Here is a 20635-nt window from a genome sequence, read left to right on the forward strand (position 1 = left end):
TTTCTGAGCTCATTTCTCATTTCTGATTCTACCTTTTACCTGCTGGAGGCAGAATGGGCAGATTATCTGTTGAGACACTTATAAAATGGGTTTAATGACAGATCAGACTTGCCATCAGACTTAATGAGGGAATGTTTATTTTCTTTTTGAAATCTGCAGAACACAGATGGTGGATACTGTAAGTGTAAAGCAAAATAACAATATTATTAGTTAGGGAAGAAGAACTTCGATAGAAGACGTCATTATCTAGCATTGGAGATCTGTCCGATTTTACAGCAAAATGGAATCCATGACATGCCCAAAGAAAAACCAATTGTTCAACTTATAAAATCTGCTCTATGTACCTGCATGATTTTATAGATTCAGGTGACATTTTCTTAATAGAGCATGCTTTACTTGAAATATTCAGTATCGTAAATACAGAAACTATAATTTTACTTTCATTTTTGTCCTTTTAAGTTTCGTAGAAACCCCAGCTCAGTTCTCTTGGAAAGAAAGTTATTACAGATCCACCATGTCCCAGAGCACACAGACAAGTGAATTCCTCAGTCCAGAGGTTTTCCAACATATCTGGGATTTTCTGGAACAGTAAGTATCAAACAAGCAGGAAATGTTGCATTGAATTATTGTAAGTAGGTAAATGTGGATAGTCAAAATATTACTTACTAGGTCATACGTCTAGAGTCAATAAAAATTAATGTTGTTGGGAAAAGTTATTGCCTTCAATATTTTCTCCATGTTCAAAATTTAATGGTGATTTTTTCAGTTTTCAACACCAAAATATTAGGTGTTGTCAACACCAAAATCATATCAAAAAAGGTGATATGATTTCGAAGAGTCTGGAAGTGCTTTCCTGTACAATCCAAATTGCTTCCCCAGTCTCTCTCTGATACTCAAAACTTGTTCCTTTAGCTTGAAGACTTACCCACTGTTACAATGCAAGTAACCCTGGAGAAGGTAAAACAAAAAATTTTGTTGGTCAGGTGATCAACATACCTTGCTATGAAAAAGTATTATTACTCCTTTGTTAAAAACAAGTTTGGATAGTGAATAACTTAAGGAGAAGACGATAGAGTATAAAGTATTCTTTCCTTGATAAATCTGTTCTATCTGTCATTCCACCCTGCAATTCTTTGAGGAGAGCAGGGTTCATGATTCCCATTAAATAAATAGGGTTTAGATTTAAGCTGCTTGAAATTACACATATAGTAAGTGGTTGAGGCAGGATTCAGACCTCGGGTTTGTGACTCCAATCAAACAATGAGCCTTGCCAACTTTGAAGCAGAAAGTGCCCATTGTTACCAACTGGGTGAGTGTGTTTTAGTCCCTTCCCATGCCTAACACATTTTTTTTTCTTTCTTTTATGTTAGGCCGATATGTTCAGTTCAGCCCATTGACTTGAACTTTGTGGATGAACCATCAGAAAATGGTGCAACAAACAAGATTGAGATTAGCATGGACTGTATCCGCATGCAGGACTCGGACCTGAGTGACCCCATGTGGGTGAGTGGCCTGGGCTTCCATTTTATCTGTAAGCCATGCTGTCCACATCTCTGCTAAACCCGTCTTTTCAGTGGCATATGAAAAGGCAGGTGGCTCTGAACAAGCAAGGCCATTTGAAAGAGAGTCAGTATGGTCAGTCAAGGGAAGATTAAGAATATTTTATGAATTCTGAGTCTGTCTCAATTCTCTATAATATATATGTTTTCACTGGTATGGGGAAGGAGATTGGAAAATACTCTTTACATCTTTTGTCTGAATTGTTTCTCATGTCAGTCCCAATTAAAAGAGGGTGGTACCAGCCCAAGGTTTTCCAGCTTTTTTGAGACAGAGAAAGAACCAGAATCTAGATCTGAATTCTATCTGGAGCACTTTCCACTATGGCAAACGGCCCATCTCATGGAAATGCCCTCTAATGAAGGAGGAGAAAGTCAATTCTATGTGCACACACAGGTTTAAGTACCCCATAATAGAGTAAGAGGAAACGAGATACCATATACATAAAACAGGCTTTTCTTGGCTTTACCATTGAGTCGCTCATGTCCATAGACTGCAGCTTCTCATTTATGAAATGGCGAGACGTCATATGCCACATAACTCCCAGGAAAGCTAAGGAGTTTAATGGATTAATGAGAGTAAAACACTTTTCTGAGGTGTTTAGATGAAATTTTCTGTGTTTATGCAGTTAATAGTGTGGGTGTTTTGTTTTCTTTTTAATCGTTTATTCACCATGCATCCTGCTATTTTTTTTTCTAATTAAAAGTTTCTAGAAAAATAGGGGAAAAAAAGCTATAAAAATAGTGGGGTATCAGAGTGTCTGCTGATATGACTAAGGAGAATACTTTAGATTTTACTGAAATTTTAACTACATACTTTTTTTTTTTTTTTTTTTTGATATGGAACATACCCCTTAATATTGGGAGAAAGTGAGTGGGGAAAAGGGAGAAGAAACAAAAATAGAAAGTTGTAACTGTGAAAATATAGTGATGTTTTATCACTAAATTGATAAGAGAAAAATACATTTCTCCAGAATGGCCTCTTCCATTCCAATACAGATATATTTCTCAATTATCCTTGAGCTAATGAAAGGAAACTCAGATAATTCCAAGGGGCAGATCCTTCAAGGCCTTTAAATGTATTTTAATTGAACATAAATATGTGCAATTTCTGATTTGACAGTGGCTTAAAAATTAGGACATAGTTAATTCACATAACCATATTGCCTCTTAAATAGATGGGTAGCGCCTGCCTAGGCAAACCTATGTTTTTGTATTCTCTCCAGGGATTTTCTATTCTGACTCTTTGACTTATAAAAATAGGCCAACAGTTATAAGTTTAAAGTGTACAATCACAAGCTTTTTCATTTACAGTTTATATTATTATTATCTTTTTACACACTGAAGCATGTGATTTTGTAATGTAGTTTCTTCTGTACATTCTTGGAAATTTTCTTCTTGAGAACACCATTTCCATTTTTTTTCTTCTCTGTAGCTAATTCTTATCTGTCCCTCAATGCCCAATTTGTGCTTCCTTCTCTGGGAATCCTTTCTGTAACACTGTTCCCCACATCTGAATTAGAGACCATTCCTCTGAAACAACCTAGGCATATCTTTTGTTATATTACTTATCACATTAATATCATAGTTCATTTTTTCTGTTTCTTTAGGGGATGGAGACTGTATTTTGTCATTCCCAGTGGTTGAGAGCACATAGTAGGGGATTTAGAAAGACCTAAAAAAACAAAATGAAATGGAGCTTTGCCAATGAGGGAAACAAAATAGGGCACTTGGGTTAATTGTATTGAAAGGAATAAAAATGTAGAATGAGAATGAACACTTGGTTGTATAAACAAACTATGTCTCCAAAGAACTGTGACGTTCCTAATAAATTATACTTCTAAATTATACTTCCATATGAATCCTGGGACTTTCCTTGTCTCAGGACTGTACCAACATCCTCATATCCTCATGTATGTATCAAGCCTACATAGATGGGGCTAGATAACAGCAAGCGTTCTAAGCATCAGGAGTGGCAAAATGGTGGCCTTGCTTCAGATGTTAATAACTAGTGTTCTGGTTTAGAAAATAACAAATTAGGGTTGTCTTATATTCCTAGTCCTTCTAAACCACTGCTGCAACTGATGTGAGGCTCTTGTCTTCCATTACTTGGTAGTATATTTCCACTTTTCTATGTATAGGTTAATAGCTAAATAGTTCCCAAAGTCTGCACATAAATTACTTTCCTCTTGAATATTATGTTTTAATAAGTTGGGATCTCAGCCAAGTATTCTCTCACTATGCAAAAAAATATGAATCTATGGACATGAAAAGACATGTCAGATTATTAGGGACAGAAATCATGAAATTGAGACATTTATCTCATTTTGACTGTTGATACAACCTTCACCTTAATAACTAGTTATGAAATAGAATCACAATGTTTTTCTCTGATTATTAAGAGGAAATTTGCATTGCAGGGAATATTTGTATCTTCTTAATTAGGATGATATTAATGTCACTGAAGAATGAGCTCCTTTGGGTTAGTAAAGGAAGGTGAATGGACTTTCTCAAAAAATATATTTTAGTTTGCATTTCCATAGTCCTTGTTCATTCTTGATTTTGTTGTCCAATGTATTACTTTATATCTCAGCTTTGTATTGTTTATAAACCATGTAAGCATGCCTGTCATGTCTTGAAAAGGTAGATAATGGATATTAACACTTAAATGTTCTCCTGAAATGATTGATGCTAATTATGTAACTCCTGCTTTCATATGTGTTCATTTCTTATACTTTCAGGGAAGCCTTTTTAAGGTGAATTGGATTTTTCCCTAGGAATTTGGGTGGTAATTATCTAAAACCACCCATTTTTGTAAATCCTTAATGTATCTCCTAGTTATATATGGAGACTCTTCAGCTCTATGTATCAAACGACCAATATCTAGATAGTATGTTTGTATTTGGAAAGGCTTAGGCCACAGCACCTAGCAGAATGTCCTATATCTTAAGTGATCCAAGATCCATAAGAGATTTCAAACATATATGCTAGGTCTAGCCACAGCAATTATTTAACACCTAATATGTGCTATGTTCTTTGTGACACAGATAAACATATTATGGTTTCTAACTTTGAGAAGACCATAATATAGCAGAAGAGGCAAGTGTGTATTAAATTACTTATAAAGAGTATTCAGATGTATGGATTTTTTTCAAAGGCACATAAAAGGGAATGATTTACTGTGCCTGAGTAAGAATAGAAATACAGGACTGGCAATACTTGTAATACAGAGAAGGTGATTTTTATTTAGGTTTTGAAATATGAGTCAAATTGATCAAAACAGGGAAAGAAAAAAGTATCCAAGTTTGGGTAACAGTTATAAAAATAACTTATCAAAACAAATGTGAATCTCAGAAGTTTTAAAAGTAAGACTCAAAATTTTGACTAAAGAGAAATTCATATGGAAACAAAAGATATAATGTAAACTTTAGAAAAAAATTCCTGTCCAGGTTTCTAGGCAAGAAGCTGAGGGTTGCAGCTCCCTTTGCTTGGAAGCAGGCAAGAGAGCATGCCTAGGGTCCTAGGCAAGGAGCCGAGGGCCACAGCCCATTCTGCCCAGAAGCAGGCAAGAGAGCATGCCCTTGGTTCTAAGCAGGAAGCCAAGAGCTGCAGCACCCTCTGCCTGGAAGCAGGCACGACAGCATACCCAGGGTCTTTGGCAAGGAGCTAAGGGCTATATCCCCCACCCAAAAGCAGGCAAGAGAGCATGCAGAAAATACCAGTTCCATTTGGGTGGCCCACCACAGCCACCACCACGGCTGCTGAAAAGGAGCTCGACACCACAGCAGCACCCACAGCCACCTTGCAGGCAGCCCACTGGACACTCTACTGAATCAACACAAGAAGAGGCATCAGCAAAGACTGGAAAAAGAAGAGGATATCTCTCTCCTCAGAGCCTACTCCAGAGTAATAGAAGAAGCAACTGCTCTGCCAGATGACCAGACATCAGTGTAGAAATATGGAAATACAAAAACCCAAGAAAATATGACACCTCCAGAAGAAGACAGTAATTCTCAAATACCAGGCCCCATAGAGCAGTAAACCCCGGAAATAACTAAAAAGGAATTTCAAGCAACAGTCTTAAGGAAACTCACTGAGATATGAGAAGACATAGACAACATAATGAAATGAAGAAAAAAAAAAAAAAAGCCAGATGTGAAGGAGGAAATTTAAAAAGAGATTAATACCTTAAAAAAGAATTTAGCAGAAGTCATTGGAACTGAAAGATTCACTTAATGAAATAAAAAACACAACTGAGAGCTTAAGCAACAGGCTAGAGGAAACTGATGAAAGAATTTCTTATCTTGAAGGTAGTCTTTTCAAAATAACCCAGGTGGACCAAAAAAAAAAAAAAAGGAAAAAAAAGAACTTTAAAAAATGAAGGAAATCTAAGAGAGCCAGCAGACAACCTTAAGTGCACAAACATTTGAAACATGGGTATTCCAGAAGGGGAGGAAAAAGGAAAAGACATGGAAAACCTATTCAATGAAATAATAATGGAAAACTCCCCAGGTATAGGGAGAGACATGTACCCTCAGATCTGGGAGGCTCAAAGATCCATAAGCAGATTCAACCCCAAAAAATATTCTCCCAAAGACACAGTATAGTCAAACTGGCAAAGCTCACAAAGAGAGAATCTTAAAAAAAGCAAGAGAAAATCATCAAGTCATCTATAAGGAATTCCCTATCAGATTAACAGCAGACTTCTCAACAAAAATTCTACAAGCCAGAAGAAAATGGGATGATATATTCAAAATACTAAAAGAAAAAAACTGCCAGCCAAGAATACTATACCCAGCAAGGCTATCCTTGAGAAATTAGGGAAAAATAGTGTATTTTCTAGACAAAGAAAAACTGTTGGAGTTCACCACCACATGACCAGCCCTACAGGAAATCCTCAAGGAAGTCCTGCATCTGGAATTCAAACAACAATAATTACAACCACAAATACACAAAAAAGAACAAAACCCACTGGTAGAATAAAAATGCAAATGAGAGAGAAAGAAACTAAATCTTACCACCACAAAAAGCCATAGAGAGAATCTAATCCCCTACTTTATTTCTGATTTTAGTATTTTCGGTCTTCTCTCTTTTTACTTGTCAGTCTAGATAAAGGTTTGCAAATTTTGTTGATATTTTTAAGAATCAACTTTTGGTTTTGCTGATTTTCTTTACTGTTTTTGAATTCCCTAATTCATATATTTCAGTCGTAATCTTTGTTATTTCCTACGTATGTTTGCTTTTGGTTTAGTTTACTCTGCTTTTTCTATTTTCTTAAGGTAGAAGTTTACATTACTAATTTGAGATTTTTCTTATTTTTAATACAAGTGTTTACAAGTATAAATTTTCCTCTAAGCATTGAATGACCCTGTATCCTATACATTTTGAAATGTTGGGCTTTGATCTTTATCTCAAAGTATTCTCTAATTTCCCTGTGATTTTTCTCGTTATCCATTGTTTATTCAGGAGAGTGTTGTTTAATTTCCACACATATGTGAGTTTTCTAAATTTCCTTCTGTTATTGCGGTCAGAGAACATATTTTCTATGATCTTAGTCTTTAAAAATAAAAGGAATAATTTAAACAAAGTTCATGCAAAGATTTTCATTATCGTTCATTTCTATTTTTCCACAAACTTTTTGAAGTGCCCTTATGTTTATGTTCTGTTTTATTGATTTTTTGAATGCAATTTATGTTACTAAACTTAGACATTTAATTTCTGTTGACTTCTTTTTACTGAGAGGACTTGTTGATTTGGTTATTGATTAATTTGCCTTTGAACAGTTTATTCATCTTCTGTTGAAATCAGTTTGATATTTGCATGCTTTTGGAAGACTTTAGAGACTATTTCAAATAATCGTAGAGATTATAAAGTGAAATATGTAAGCTTTAATAAGTTTTATATCTCCAGTTTTTGTGAAAATTAGAAGCCCTACTTTCTACAGAATATTTTGTTATTCATCTCTTATTCAATTTATGTATTTGTTATGAACAAATAAATGTGCATATCCTTGTTTAAAAAAAAAGTAAAATTCATGACAAGTTTCGTAGCAGTAATAAGATAACTACTTAAAAATTAATAAAAGGGATGAATTCTCTGCATTAGCAAAGTGTATAGGTAGTTCACAGATGATGAATGTACAAATATTTAACAGACATAAGATATTCAACTCCTCTACTAATAAAAAATCTGTGAATTGAAACAATAAGATTATTTGTCATGTCTCACTGATCAGCAGAGATTACAGTGATTGCTAATAGCCAATGTTGATGAGATTGCTGGGAAACTGGCAATATTTTCATTTCTGGTGGAAGTGGAAATTCATATAACAAATTGAAGGGCAATTTTTACCTTCTAATTTATTTGATTTTAAAGGCAATTCCCCTTTGGCCCATAAATTCCAGTTCTAGATGTGTATTCCACAAAACTATTCAAATATAAACCAGTATATATACAGACACGCACACACAAATATAAAAATAAAGGCTTTATTGCAGCATTGTTTATAATAACTAAAATAAGTCCTAATAGAACTCTATAGACTTTAAAGTTTTGGGCTCTGATAGATAGGAAGGAAACTGCAATTTAGAGCAAATAATGGTTAATGCCATCACTGAGAGATATTAGTATTTATAGGTAGTCTTTTTTTTTTTTTTGGTGGCTGGCCAGTATGGGGATCCAAACCCTTGACCTTCGTGTTGCAATGCTGTGCTCTAACCAACTGAGCTAACCAGCCAGTCCTATATGTAGTCATTTTTATCTTGGTGATCCTATTGTTCATGATCCCCAGTGTGATTTCTGTATTTATGATTTGTGTGAAGTATCTTTTATATTCTGGGAAAAACTATGTAGAATAAGATAACTCATAAAAGGTGGCTGCAATAAATAACAGATTTTCAATGTAGACAAAACAGCCTTCCACTTGAAGAAGATGACATCTAGGACTGTCCTAGCTAGAGAGAAGTCAATGTCTGGCTTCAAAGGATAGGCTGACTCTCTTGTTTAGGGGCTAATGCAGATGGTGACTTTAAGTTGAAGCCAATGCTCATTTACCATTCTGAAAATGCTAGGGCCCTTAAGAATTATGCTTAATCTTCTCTGCCTGTGCTCTGTAAATGGAATAACAAAGACTGGATAATAGCACGTCTGTTTACAGTGTGGTTGACTGAATATTTTAAGCTTACTGTTGAGAGCTACCACGCAGAAAAAAAAGAATTATTTCACAATATTACTTTTGAATCCCCATATAGGCCACTTGTGCAAAAAAGAAAAAAGATGTTACATGTTACTGCTCATTGACAATGCACCTGGTCACCCAAGAGCTCAGGTGAAGACGTACAAGGAGATTTCATGCCTGCTAACACTACATCAGTTCTGCAGCTCATGGATCAAAGAGTAATTTTTGACTTTCAATTCTTATTTAATAAATACATTTTATAAGGATATTGCTGCTGTAGATAATGGTTCCTCTTATTTGGGGAAAGTAAACTGAAAATATTCTGAATAGGATTCACCATTCTAGATGCCATTAAGAACATCTGTGATTCATGGAAAGAGGACAAAATATCAATATTAACAGGGAATTGGAAGAAGTTGATTCTAACCTTCATGGATGACTTTGAGGAGTTCCAGACTTTAGTGGAGGAAGTAACTGCAGATGTGGTAGAAATAGCAAGAGAACTAGAGTTAGAAGTGGAGCCTCAAGATGTCACTGAATTGCTGCAATCTCATGATTAAACTTTAATGGATGAGGGGTTACTTTTTATGGATGAACAACAAAAAGTAGTTTCTTGAGGTGGAACCTGCTCCTGATGAAGATGCCGTGAACACGGTTGAAATGACAACAAAGAATTTAGAATATATATAAACTTAGTTGATAAAGCAGTAGCAGGGTTTGAGAAAATTGACTCTGATTTTGAAAGAAGTTCTACTGTGGGTAAAATGCTATTGTATTCATCCATTTCTGTTACTTATAACAAAATGCGTGGAACTGCATACTTTGTAAAGAAAATGAAACTTATTGCTTACAGTTTCTGAAGCTGGGAAGTCCAAAGTCCAGGGAACACAGCTGGTGAAGGTCTTGGTGGTGATAACAGTGATGGCAGGGTATGACACTGCAAAACTGGTAGAGCAGAGAGAGAGATTAATCTCCTCATTAACTCTCCTTTTAAAGTCCTCCAAACCACACCTATGACCACCATTTTTAATCCATTCACTACGGCATGGTCCTACAATCTAATCATCTCTCCAAGCCCCTCCTTTCAATTACCGTAATAGGATTTCTCACCCTCAACATTTACAGTGGGGATTAAGTTTTAGGGTGACATTCAACCCAAGGTAGCAATCAAACAGCATCATGTACTACAGAGAAATTTTTCATGAAAGGAAGAGTCAATTGATGTGGCAAAACTTCATTGTTGTCTTATTTTAAGAAATTGCCACAGTTACCCTAGCTTTCAGCAACCACCACCCCTATCAGTCAGCAGCTGTCAACATCAAGACAAACAAGACCCTCCACAAACAAAAAGATTACAACTTGCTGAAGGATCAGCATTTTTAGCAATAAAGTATTTTTTAGTTAAGTTATGTACATTGTTTTTTTAGACATAATGCTATTGCACAATTAACAGACCATACTATAGTGTAAACATAACTACTGTATGCTCTGGGAAACTGAAAAATGTGTGTGACTTGCTTTATTGTGATATTCATTTTCTTGTGGTGGTCTATAACTGAACCCACAATATCTTCAAGGTATGCTTGTATAGTAAACCATGTTGTCAACAGGTGTGTGATGTCACCTAGGCTTTGTTGTTTCATTTATAGATCACAGGCAGAATACATTTAGCACTGTATGTATATAGAATTGTTTGGAGTATTCTCATTGTCCTTTTAATGTCTGTAGGATCTGTAATGATAGAGTCCTCTTTCATTTCTGATATTGGTAACTTATGTGTTTCTATCTTTTCTGTTAGTCTTACCAGAGATTTATCCATTTTATTTATATTTCAAAGAAACATCTCAGCTTTTTGGTTGCACTGTTTTTCTCTATTGTTTTTCTGTTCTCACCTTATTTCCAGTCTTATTTCCTTTCTTCTGCTGCTTTGAGTTTATTTTGCTATTCTTTTTCAAGTTTTTAAAATTATTATAATAAGTTTATATTATTGAGTTGAGATGTCACTTCTTTTCTAATGTTAGCATTTACTGCAATAAACTTCCCACTGCTTTAGCTGAATTCAACAAATTTTGTTGTAGTTTAGATTTTGGTCAGTTTAAAATATTTTCTAATTTCTCATGAGACTTCCTTTTTGATCCATAAGTATTTAGAAACATGTTTAATTTCCAAGTGTTTATTTTCTGTTACCTTTTCTTACTCACTTCTAGTTTGGTTTTATCATGTTCAGAAAACATACTTTGTACAATTTCAAATTTTTTTAATTTTTTAAAATTTGTTTTAAGAGTCAGGATATGGTTTATCTTATTGAATGTTCCATGGGCACTTGAAAAGACTGTATTCTTCTTTTGTTGGGTGGAATGTTCTATAAATGTCGATTAGATCCAGTTGGTTTTTGGTATTTATAGGAGTTCTTGCATATCCTTTCATATTTTGGGTCTGCTAGTGCTATTGATTACTGAGAAAAGAGTGTTGATGCATCAGCTCTAATTATGGATTTGTTTCTCCTTTCAAATATGTCAGTTTTCACTACGAGTGTGTTGAAGCTTTGTTGGTGCATAATATTTAATATTGTTATATTTTCTTGGTGCAATAATAATTCTTGGTGAATTGACCCTTCTATCGTTATATAATATTTCTCTTTAATTCTGATAATAAGCTTTGCTCCAAAGTCTACTTTGTCTTTATTAATATTAGCACAGCAAATCTAACTTTCTTTTGATTTTTGTTTGCATGGTAAATATTTTCTCGTTTTCCTTTTAAACTACATTTATCATTATATTTAAAATGAATTTCTGCTAACTAACATATAGTTGAATCATTTTTATGTATTCTGACAATCTCTGTCTTTTAATTTGTATATTTAGACTATTTACTGTAATGCAATTATTTATATGGGTGTTTTAGGTCTACCATTTTTTTCTGTTCTCTTTTTACATTGTTTCTCTGTTTTCTTTTATTTGCCTTTTTTTTTAGACTATTTAACCTTTTATTATTCAATTTTATCTATTTTGTTATGGGCTGTATCACTTTGCATATTTTTTAGTGGTTGATCTAGGGATCTCAGTATTCATTATTTTTCACAGTCTACTGAAAAGCAATATTTTACTTTAATTGGAATGTAGATACCTTACCATAATATTGATTTCATAACCCTCTACCCTTTATGTTGTAGTTGTCATACATAATGCATCTCTATATATCGAAAACTCCATCAGACTCTCTTAATTTTTACTGTCAACTGTCAAAGAACTCAAGAAAGAAGACTGATAGTCTATTTTATTGAACAAGATATTTATTGCTGCTGTTCTTCCTTTGTACCAAAGCTATGGTTCTAACTGGACATTATCAAAAAGAATTGGAAACTTCATGCACCTTTTTTGTTTATCAGAATAAATTGTCTTAAAGAAAATAATATCTATATTTTCTAAGTGGGACCATAAATTGGGTCAAAGCTCTAATTTGCTGAATTTTGAATTGATCAAAATTTTATAAACATTTTCCTCATCCCTCTCTTCCCTCCCTCCCTGCCTCTGCATGCATGTGCACATGCATGCACATACACATGCCTTCATTCCCATGTAATCCAATTTGAACCACACCTATGATGTTTTCTAATATTATAGAATTGGATCATAACAGTCCCTGATATGCCAATTGTTTTAAATCTTCATTTAATAAAAGTTATTCTTTAAATATATATTAAGTACGTACTCAGTGAACAAAATACTTAACTGAAAAATACCTACTGAAAAATACTTTGGCTGACTTAACTCCAGTCGGGCTACAAGGAGCTAGTTAACAATATTACCTCATGAGTCACTCAAACACTCTAAATCTCCCTCCCTGCATGCCTCTTCCTGGCTCAAGATGGTGAAAAGGATCTGATTACTGGTATGTCATACAAACAGCAATCATTTTCTGTGTGTCTTGGATCTCCCAGGCCTCTGAGATGCAGTGTCACCCAACCGTATGTCTGACAGCAGTATCAAGAGCTCACTGTAAGGAGGGCGTCCCTATTTTCCTTCTCTTCTCTTTTTACACTGCTCTCCATCAGGTTTCTAGAGCCACACTCGCACCAACATTATCACCCTGCTTTTGTTCCTCCTATACATTCCCTTGGATTTTTTTCTTTTTTCCAAGTTCCCTACTTTTTCTACATGTTGACTAGTCCCTTCCCTGGTAATCCAGAAAAGCACTAGAATTCAGTATAGGCAGATTCGATTAAAGGCTCTTTTATTTTTATTTTTATGGAAAACCATATATTTAATATAGGGTTTACAATTTACTATTTACTTTGGAATTACAGCATGGGATTTGATTTGTAGTCAGACACACTGGAGTTAGAATTGTCTTTACCAATTTTAGCTGTGTGACCTTGATCGTATCTGTGAGCTTCTCTTTTCTCATTTGTTATAGATGGACATAATATCTCTCATTGGCCTCAGAGGATTGTGATAATGTTTGTATTAATTTATTTCATTCAGAGTTCCTGGGTTAAAATATATAGTTAATTAAAAGTGGTTATTTTTATCAGTTGTCTATGATATTTTTCATAAAACCTCTGAGGAAGGTGAATATGTATTACTTTTTTATAATAAAATGCCAATTAATAAATTTCTCTGATTATAAAAGCAATATATTTAAAAGGAATTTAAAAGTATGGAAAGCATATATATCCCTATCTAGTGATAATAATTATAAACATTTTAGTTTTTTTGCAGACTTTTTTAGAAGATATAAAATGTATTTGAGATCATATCATGTATACATTTTGTAATATATCTTTTTTCTTTGCATTCTATAATGAACTTTTAAAATTTACTAATCTTTAAAACAACTTTAATTGCTATATTGTGTATCATTTTATATTTCATTACATAAATATGCTATGATTTATTTAACTGTTCTACTCAGATTTTTAATAAAAATTTTTAAGCACAGAATATTTTCTTGTGCTAGAAGCTTAGAAATGTAATTACTAAGTAAAGTTGTATAAACACCATTCTTATTGAATTTATTTTCATAAGGTTTTTTGTTGTTTTCAATTTACACTTCTAGAATGTTTGCAAACTTGAAATCAATTTTGATTATACAGTCTCTTCTTTCAGAAATGCAAATAGTTCTGGGCCGGTCCCGTGGCTCACTCGGGAGAGTGCAGCTCTGGTAGCGCCAAGGCCGCAGGTTCAGATTCTATATAGGGATGGCCGGTGCACTCACTGGCTGAGCGTGGTGCGGACAACACCATGCGAAGGGTTGCAATCACCTTACCAGTCAAATAATAATAATAAAAAGAAATGCAAATAGTTCTAAGTGACTGAAGGCATGTCTAGTCATTTGCACATGAAGATACAGTAGTCTCTCTAGATTCACCTTTGTTGCAATCTATGGAAAGGATGGTAGTTTCGACTAGAGATGAGTGAGCCATCTTGGAGAATGGAGCACTTGGGTGTGGGATGAGCAGACCTAGCTGGGGTAGAAACGATATGAAGAAAGAAGTGGTGAAAGAGGGATAGACAAAGTATATTTTCAAGCTTTCACCTGGGATTAGCCTTGAACATGGGAATGGGTATAACATATTTTCCTTTTCCTTCTAGCACTTCTTAATGTTTCATTTTAGTATCCCTAGTACTCTCACTCCTTGGCTGGTATCATTAAAACAATCATTTAAACATAATTTGTGTCAAATAGTCTTGCTTAGTGTGTTTGTTTTATAAAAATAAGTGAGACAAACAAAACATATTTCACATAGCAAAGAACCTCTAATTTTTGGAAAATGGGTGTGTAGTTAGCTATGTGACTTATGAGGTGGCTCCATAGCCACTCAGTTTAGACTAAGTTCAGGGGTCCCCCTAAGAGCAGACTTTTTCTCTTTTCTGTTCTTTGTACAGCATAGCCAATAGGAAGGCACCACTTTGTTCAAGAGTGCAAAGTCAGGGGACTTTACCTTAAACACAAGTATGCATTTCAAACCTTGAACAAACAGGCTGCTTAATAAAATAAGGGAAAGGGTTTTCTTTTTCTCCCCCTTCTCTAGAAATTCACAAATATCACTTGACAGGTGACAGCTCTTCCCTTACAAAAGGCACTGTTTGCTTTTTACTTTGGTGTTTGGGTAAACTGCAGCACGCACTGGCAGAGAATTTATTGCCTAGGGGAAGGTGTTTGCAGTCTCTGTGTTTAATCTGAAAAGGAACCCTTTTCCTTCTATCCCCTCCCTCTCTTTTTGAGGGAGGGAGAGTTGGAAATGATAGCCCCGGGGAAATAGTTCCTCTAACACCTGTCTTTGGTGTAACCTCAGCAATGTTACTTAAGACACTGTGCTCAGTGTGTATGCATTCAGGATGACAAAGTTGAAGAGGGCAGATAAACAGAAAGGGATTTCAGCAGAAACACAGGAGCTGATTCTGACCTTGCATCCTCTTAAAAACTGATCGGCTTGAAATCCTAGTGTGCTTGTTTAAAAAGAATCTGATTTGTTTGAAGTAATACTCATGGTATAAGTCACCTGTCCTTTCCTTCGGCAAGGAAATAGAGTTTTAATCTATAAAACTTGGAAAATTGTAGAATGTTATATTTAGGAACTGTAGACATGCTATAGTTTTAGTCCAACCTTTCTTAAATAGATGGGAAAACTAAGATTCAGGTTGATTACTGGTAATTTCTCCAACGTTTCTGGTAGAGATTGCAAGAAAACCAGGGCCAAACCAAACCTTCTGGATTTCTAGGTCTGCTCTTCCATCTATTATTAGAAGCAGTGTAAAGAGTTCATGCTCTGGAGGTAGATGGCTGCCTGTGTTTGAATCTTGGTCTATCATTCACTATCTGGGTGGCCTTGGATAAATAACAACATTTCTGAGCCTCAGTTTCCCCATCTGTAAAATGAGGATGATGATATTGGTGACACTTTGCATGTGGCCAGTCCTCAGTGATAACGGTTGTTGCTGTCACTCTTTAAAATGCGATGCATTTGGAAACAGCAAATTATTAATCCCAAGTCGAGCAATTATCAATGCAGGAAAATATATGAAATTTGTATAGATTTGCATTTTTGTTTTTCAAAAAAATAAGGTACTATCTGAAGATATGATAACATGCTGTGAAATCTGACTTGGCTGTTCTTTCCCATTTAAAACTAGACAAAATTGAGTTTTCTTCAAACAAAAGTTATAAGTGAACAGACTCCTTTTGAAAGCCAATATACTCTTGTGTCTGTTCAGGTCTCATAGAACTGAGGATTAAACCCTTTTATTTTACTTAGCAAATATTTATTTTTAGTTATTTGGGTGTCATTCAGTAATCATCACATGAGTAAATACTTTCTTTTCCAATCTAATGATTAAAAGCATAAGCTTTGAAATTGGATATACCTGGATTTGAGTCTTAGTTTAATGAAGTCAGAGCTTCATGGACTACTGTCCAGTTTAATTCAGCAGTTCTCAAAGTGTGGTCTCTGGGCCAGCAGCATCAACATTACTTAAGAACCTGTTCAGAAATGCAGTTTCTTGGGTACCACTCCAGATCTACTGAATCGGAAACTGGAGGAAAACGGGGAAGAGACATCACCCCTCCAGGTGATTTTGATGTTTGAGAACCACTTGTGCAATCCAATGATTTAGTATGTTTTTATAGGTGGGAGAACTCAGGCTTTAGCGAGTGACTAGACCAAGGGTATACAGCTATAATGACAGAGAAGAAACTTCTAGTCTCTAAAATAGATATTTCTACCTGTGATTCATCTTAAAACATGTGGAAAGGTCTGCTGAGTTATGCCATTTAGAAAACTAAGAGGTAAAATACAATATTTAGAAGAAATAAATATATTTATTAAGTGCTTGGCTATATGTGTCTTTACCAGTAAGATGTTAAATGAATTCTCATACCTGGGTTTCTTTAATTGCAGAGATAGTTTATAAAAATCTCTTCCCTGGCTAAAAAGACTAAAATTTCAAACTCATGTTCTTGTCAATTCAACAAGCATTTACTGATTATCTACTAAGTTCAAGACATTCTGCTAGGGGTGCAAAGTTTAAATAAATCTGAGTCTGTCACTGCCTGTAACTTGGAATTAGTCAATTAACTAGATTATAAATAATCTAAATGATTATATCAAGGAAAATATTTGTTACTTATATGTTGACAGATAAATGGAGAAGACAGTAAATGGGCACTTGTTGAATAACAGACCAGAGTTCAGTCACTGGCAATGACTAGTGGGCTGTATAACTTTGGGGACAGTGTTTACATCATACCTTTTATGTGTGATACCTCTTGGCATTAAGTAGCTCAGTGGCCCTGCATCCAGCTAACATTTGATGCTTGCTATACTTGAGACAATCTGGGGAATGAATGAAAAAGACCAAATTCTGCTCCTTAGAACCTCCCATTCCTTATTATGGGACAGGAGATGATATGAACAACTGTTAGCAAGATAGAAAGTGCTAAGTAAGCACCAGAGGAAAGGACAAATGTAAACTTCATCAGGAATTATGATGATGCTTTCTATCTAAAAGCTTAGGAAATAATTTGGTCATTTGAAAGAGAAAGGAGATAAAACCATTTAAGTTTAGTTATGGAACAGGCTATCTGCTTGTGTATGAAGCACTCAGTGTAAGATAACAGGAAATGGTGATGCTTAGAAAGAACTGAAAAATACTTGACTGACCTAGAGAAATTCAAATAAATTTTTAAGTTTCCCAGACACAGAATATATATATCTGTGCTATTAAGTCAGGGGCCATTGAGGCCCCTGACTTAAGTGTAAACATGAATTTGACAAATTGTATAATAAAAAGAGGGTTACCTTGGTTTGGCTGGAACCCAGCAGGCAAGAGAGTTGAGCTGGGAGTCAATTCAAGCAAAATAGTCATACCTTCTACCCTGGTGTCTTTGCTGAGCTGACTGTCGGTAACTAGAGGATGGGTGGCAGGAGATGTGGAGGTGCCTGTACATGCATATGATCTCAAACTCTACACTCTCATGTGTTCATTATCAAAAGAAGTGGGTGTTTACGAATTAACTGATTAATTAAATGATTAAGTCTCTCTGGCAGACTGTTCTTTTCAGATAAGGCACTATTGGTTGTCTACTTTTTTCCTCCCAATATTTATTCAGAATAGATTGAGTGCTAGTTCTTGGAGTAGGAAAAGAGGTGAAAATGAGAACCGCCTTAGCCTTTCAATCTAATGAGGGATGTAGGTGCATATCCCACAAACTAGGAAATAAGAACCATATCAATAACATTTTGGAATAGTGGCATAAAACAAGATTGATAAAACTGGTAGATGGATGGATTTTTTCAGATTGGAAGGAGTATGGGAGTCTTCATCAGATAAAAGGTAAAAATTAAAAATACATACACACACACGTACACACATATGTCACATTCTTCATATGTGCAGTATAAACCTCTCACTGGTAACTATTTTGAAGATGTTCTCTTGGTTCTCCACTTCCTTTGTGTACATAGGTTGGCTGAGTGGTTTGCCCATCAGAGCTATGTTGTCTGCAGTGATGTGAGCTTAACTCTGGTCTCTTTTGTCTACTAAAGTTATTCTTTGTGTTTAGGAAAGACATAATTTACTTATAGATTAAAAGAAAACAGTTCTAACTTCATTGTGTTTACTTATCATCCTCCTAAGAAGCTGAGAGCTCTTAATGGATATTATTCAAGTTATTTCTTACCACACCCTCTTAAAGAGGTAGAAGGAGAGCAGGTATTTTAACATTCTTAATTTTGTACCTCTGTGGCACAGGATAATGAATCAGAAACTGAATTAGAAATACAAAATCCGTGTGATTTATCTGTCTTAGAATTTAGTACATGTTGTACCTGTGGATGCTGCTACCTGCTTTTCTTTAAATTAGAATTAGTTGGCCTTATAAAGTATGGCCAGTAAAAATAGCCCTCTTTTTTAGAAGTCTGGGTGGGGTATCAGATGATTTTTCTGTAACTGAATCTTTATTGGAACATTATAGATTTAGTGATGTTGGTCACCCTAAATGAAAAAAATCAGCACAAAGCATCTATGCTATTGAATTAAGATGATGCAGCTAGTTTCCCATTTAATCAAGACATTTTATTTACTTTTTAGCAATAAGCCTAGTTAGAAAAAGAGGCAAATCTGCTACTTGAAATTGACCTGATAGAAGGAAAACTTAAGAGGGCCTGGAGCAGGGAAAAAATCTGTTTTGTGAATAATTGATATTGGGAAACAACTATATGTTTTCTCTTTTTCTTGAGATTCAAAAATTAACTCATCACCTGTAAAATTAAGTCCTTTGGCATAGAAAGGAAACTTAGGGTTCTCAGTTTGGGGCTTCATGAATATACTGTAGTGCCCACTGCATGTTTAAATGCACTCAAACTTCAAAAGTAGTAAAGTTTGGGGAAAAAACACTGACCTGGAAGTTGGGAGCCTTGGCTTCTAGACTTTACACTGCTCTCACAAATTGTTTTTCAGCTGACGGACAAATAACTTTCCTTTCTGGGTGTTTCCTTATGGGTAAGAGCCTAGAGTTGGGCTAGGTGAATACTCAGTTCTCTCGTGCTCTGTAATGAATAAATTGTCAGTTTCTTGCTTATGAATCCATCTTAATAGGACTCCTCTTGTGTCTCATTGTGGCTCTGATGGGTACCTAATATATCCAAGAACATTTTCAAGAACCACATATAGACCAATGTAACCTGTCTCAAACATTGTAGAACAAAATCTTTTCTAAATATCACCCGAGTAGTTTGGAATCTAAAGAGTTTGTGATGATGTCTGTCTTTTCTTTCTATTCTTGATGCTGGATGGAGGTGGGTTTTGCAAAAACCCAAACACAAAAGCAATATTCTTATATCTGAGAAAATAAATGCTTCCTAATCAGTGCTTTTTGTGGAGATGGGGTGGGCAGTAAGGGATTACATTAATAAAGATTAGTCATAAATATGAATACAGTCTGGAGTTGGTGAAAGGAGAAGTAACTAACTCCTTCTGTTACTCTCCCACTCCCTTCTTTAACGTGCTGCCTCTGTCTTCTCACAAGTAAGCCCAGAGGCAGTGTTCCTTCCAAACAACTACTTGCCTAACCAGTTCATCGGAATGTCTTTCTACAGACTGTCTCCTCATTCAGATTTCTTCTAAACATGAACCTCTTTAAAAGCATAAATCATGTTTTTTTAAAAAAACAAAACACCGGTAAATGTTTGCACACAAAATCTCTTCTTTGGTTTAAAAAAATGCACTTTGAAACGACAAAAACAAAAGCAATTAGGACAACAATTGCTTTGCTCCTCTTAAAGACTTTTCTTTTGGTTGCACTGTTCTTTGGGGTGACAGGGATTAAACTCTCTTGATATTATCTTTCCTCCTTATTACATACCTCCTTCTCTCTCACCCCGCATCCTAGGGTCGATCTTACGAAATTATTAAGTATATATTATGTTTTCTGGCATTTTTAAGTTAACAATTTTTTTTATAATGATAGTATTTTATTTAATTTTATTTATTTCATTGTGCATGTTTATTGGGTACAGTTTGCAGTTTCAATACATGCATATATTGTATAATGATCTAATCATAATAGCATATCACCTAAACATTTATCATTTCTTTGTGGTTATAACATTAACAAATTATAAAATGTGAAGCAAAAGAGATAAATCATGGATTGACACAATTCTTGCCATATAATAAATCTTGCCTTCATACAAACATAACAAGTTTTAATCTATGCTGAAAAATTTAATAATTAAGGAGTATATACTTCAAAACTTATCTTCAAAGTATAATAGCATCTTAGACAATAACTGAAGTGTCAGTGGGTTCTGTTTTTTCTTTTTTTTTCTTTTTTTCTAAGCCAGTTGCTCATCCAGTCCTACAAAAAAAAGATGCAAGTAGTAATGACTCACATAACATTT

General features: G+C 34.8%; 1 protein-coding gene across 5 annotated transcripts in view; it reads left to right on the top strand.

Moving 5' to 3' along the window:
- TP63 (tumor protein p63) overlaps positions 1-20635 on the top strand; it is a 246812-nt gene that overhangs the window by 106400 nt on the left and 119777 nt on the right. For all 5 annotated transcript variants that reach the window (XM_063089771.1, XM_063089753.1, XM_063089763.1 and 2 more), the window contains exons 2-3: positions 460-588; positions 1371-1503. In XM_063089771.1, coding sequence (XP_062945841.1) covers positions 460-588; positions 1371-1503 — 262 coding nt within the window. The remainder of the gene's footprint in view (positions 1-459; positions 589-1370; positions 1504-20635) is intronic.

The sequence above is a fragment of the Cynocephalus volans genome, chromosome 1 (genome assembly GCF_027409185.1).
Source record: "Cynocephalus volans isolate mCynVol1 chromosome 1, mCynVol1.pri, whole genome shotgun sequence".
Taxonomy (NCBI): domain Eukaryota; kingdom Metazoa; phylum Chordata; class Mammalia; order Dermoptera; family Cynocephalidae; genus Cynocephalus; species Cynocephalus volans.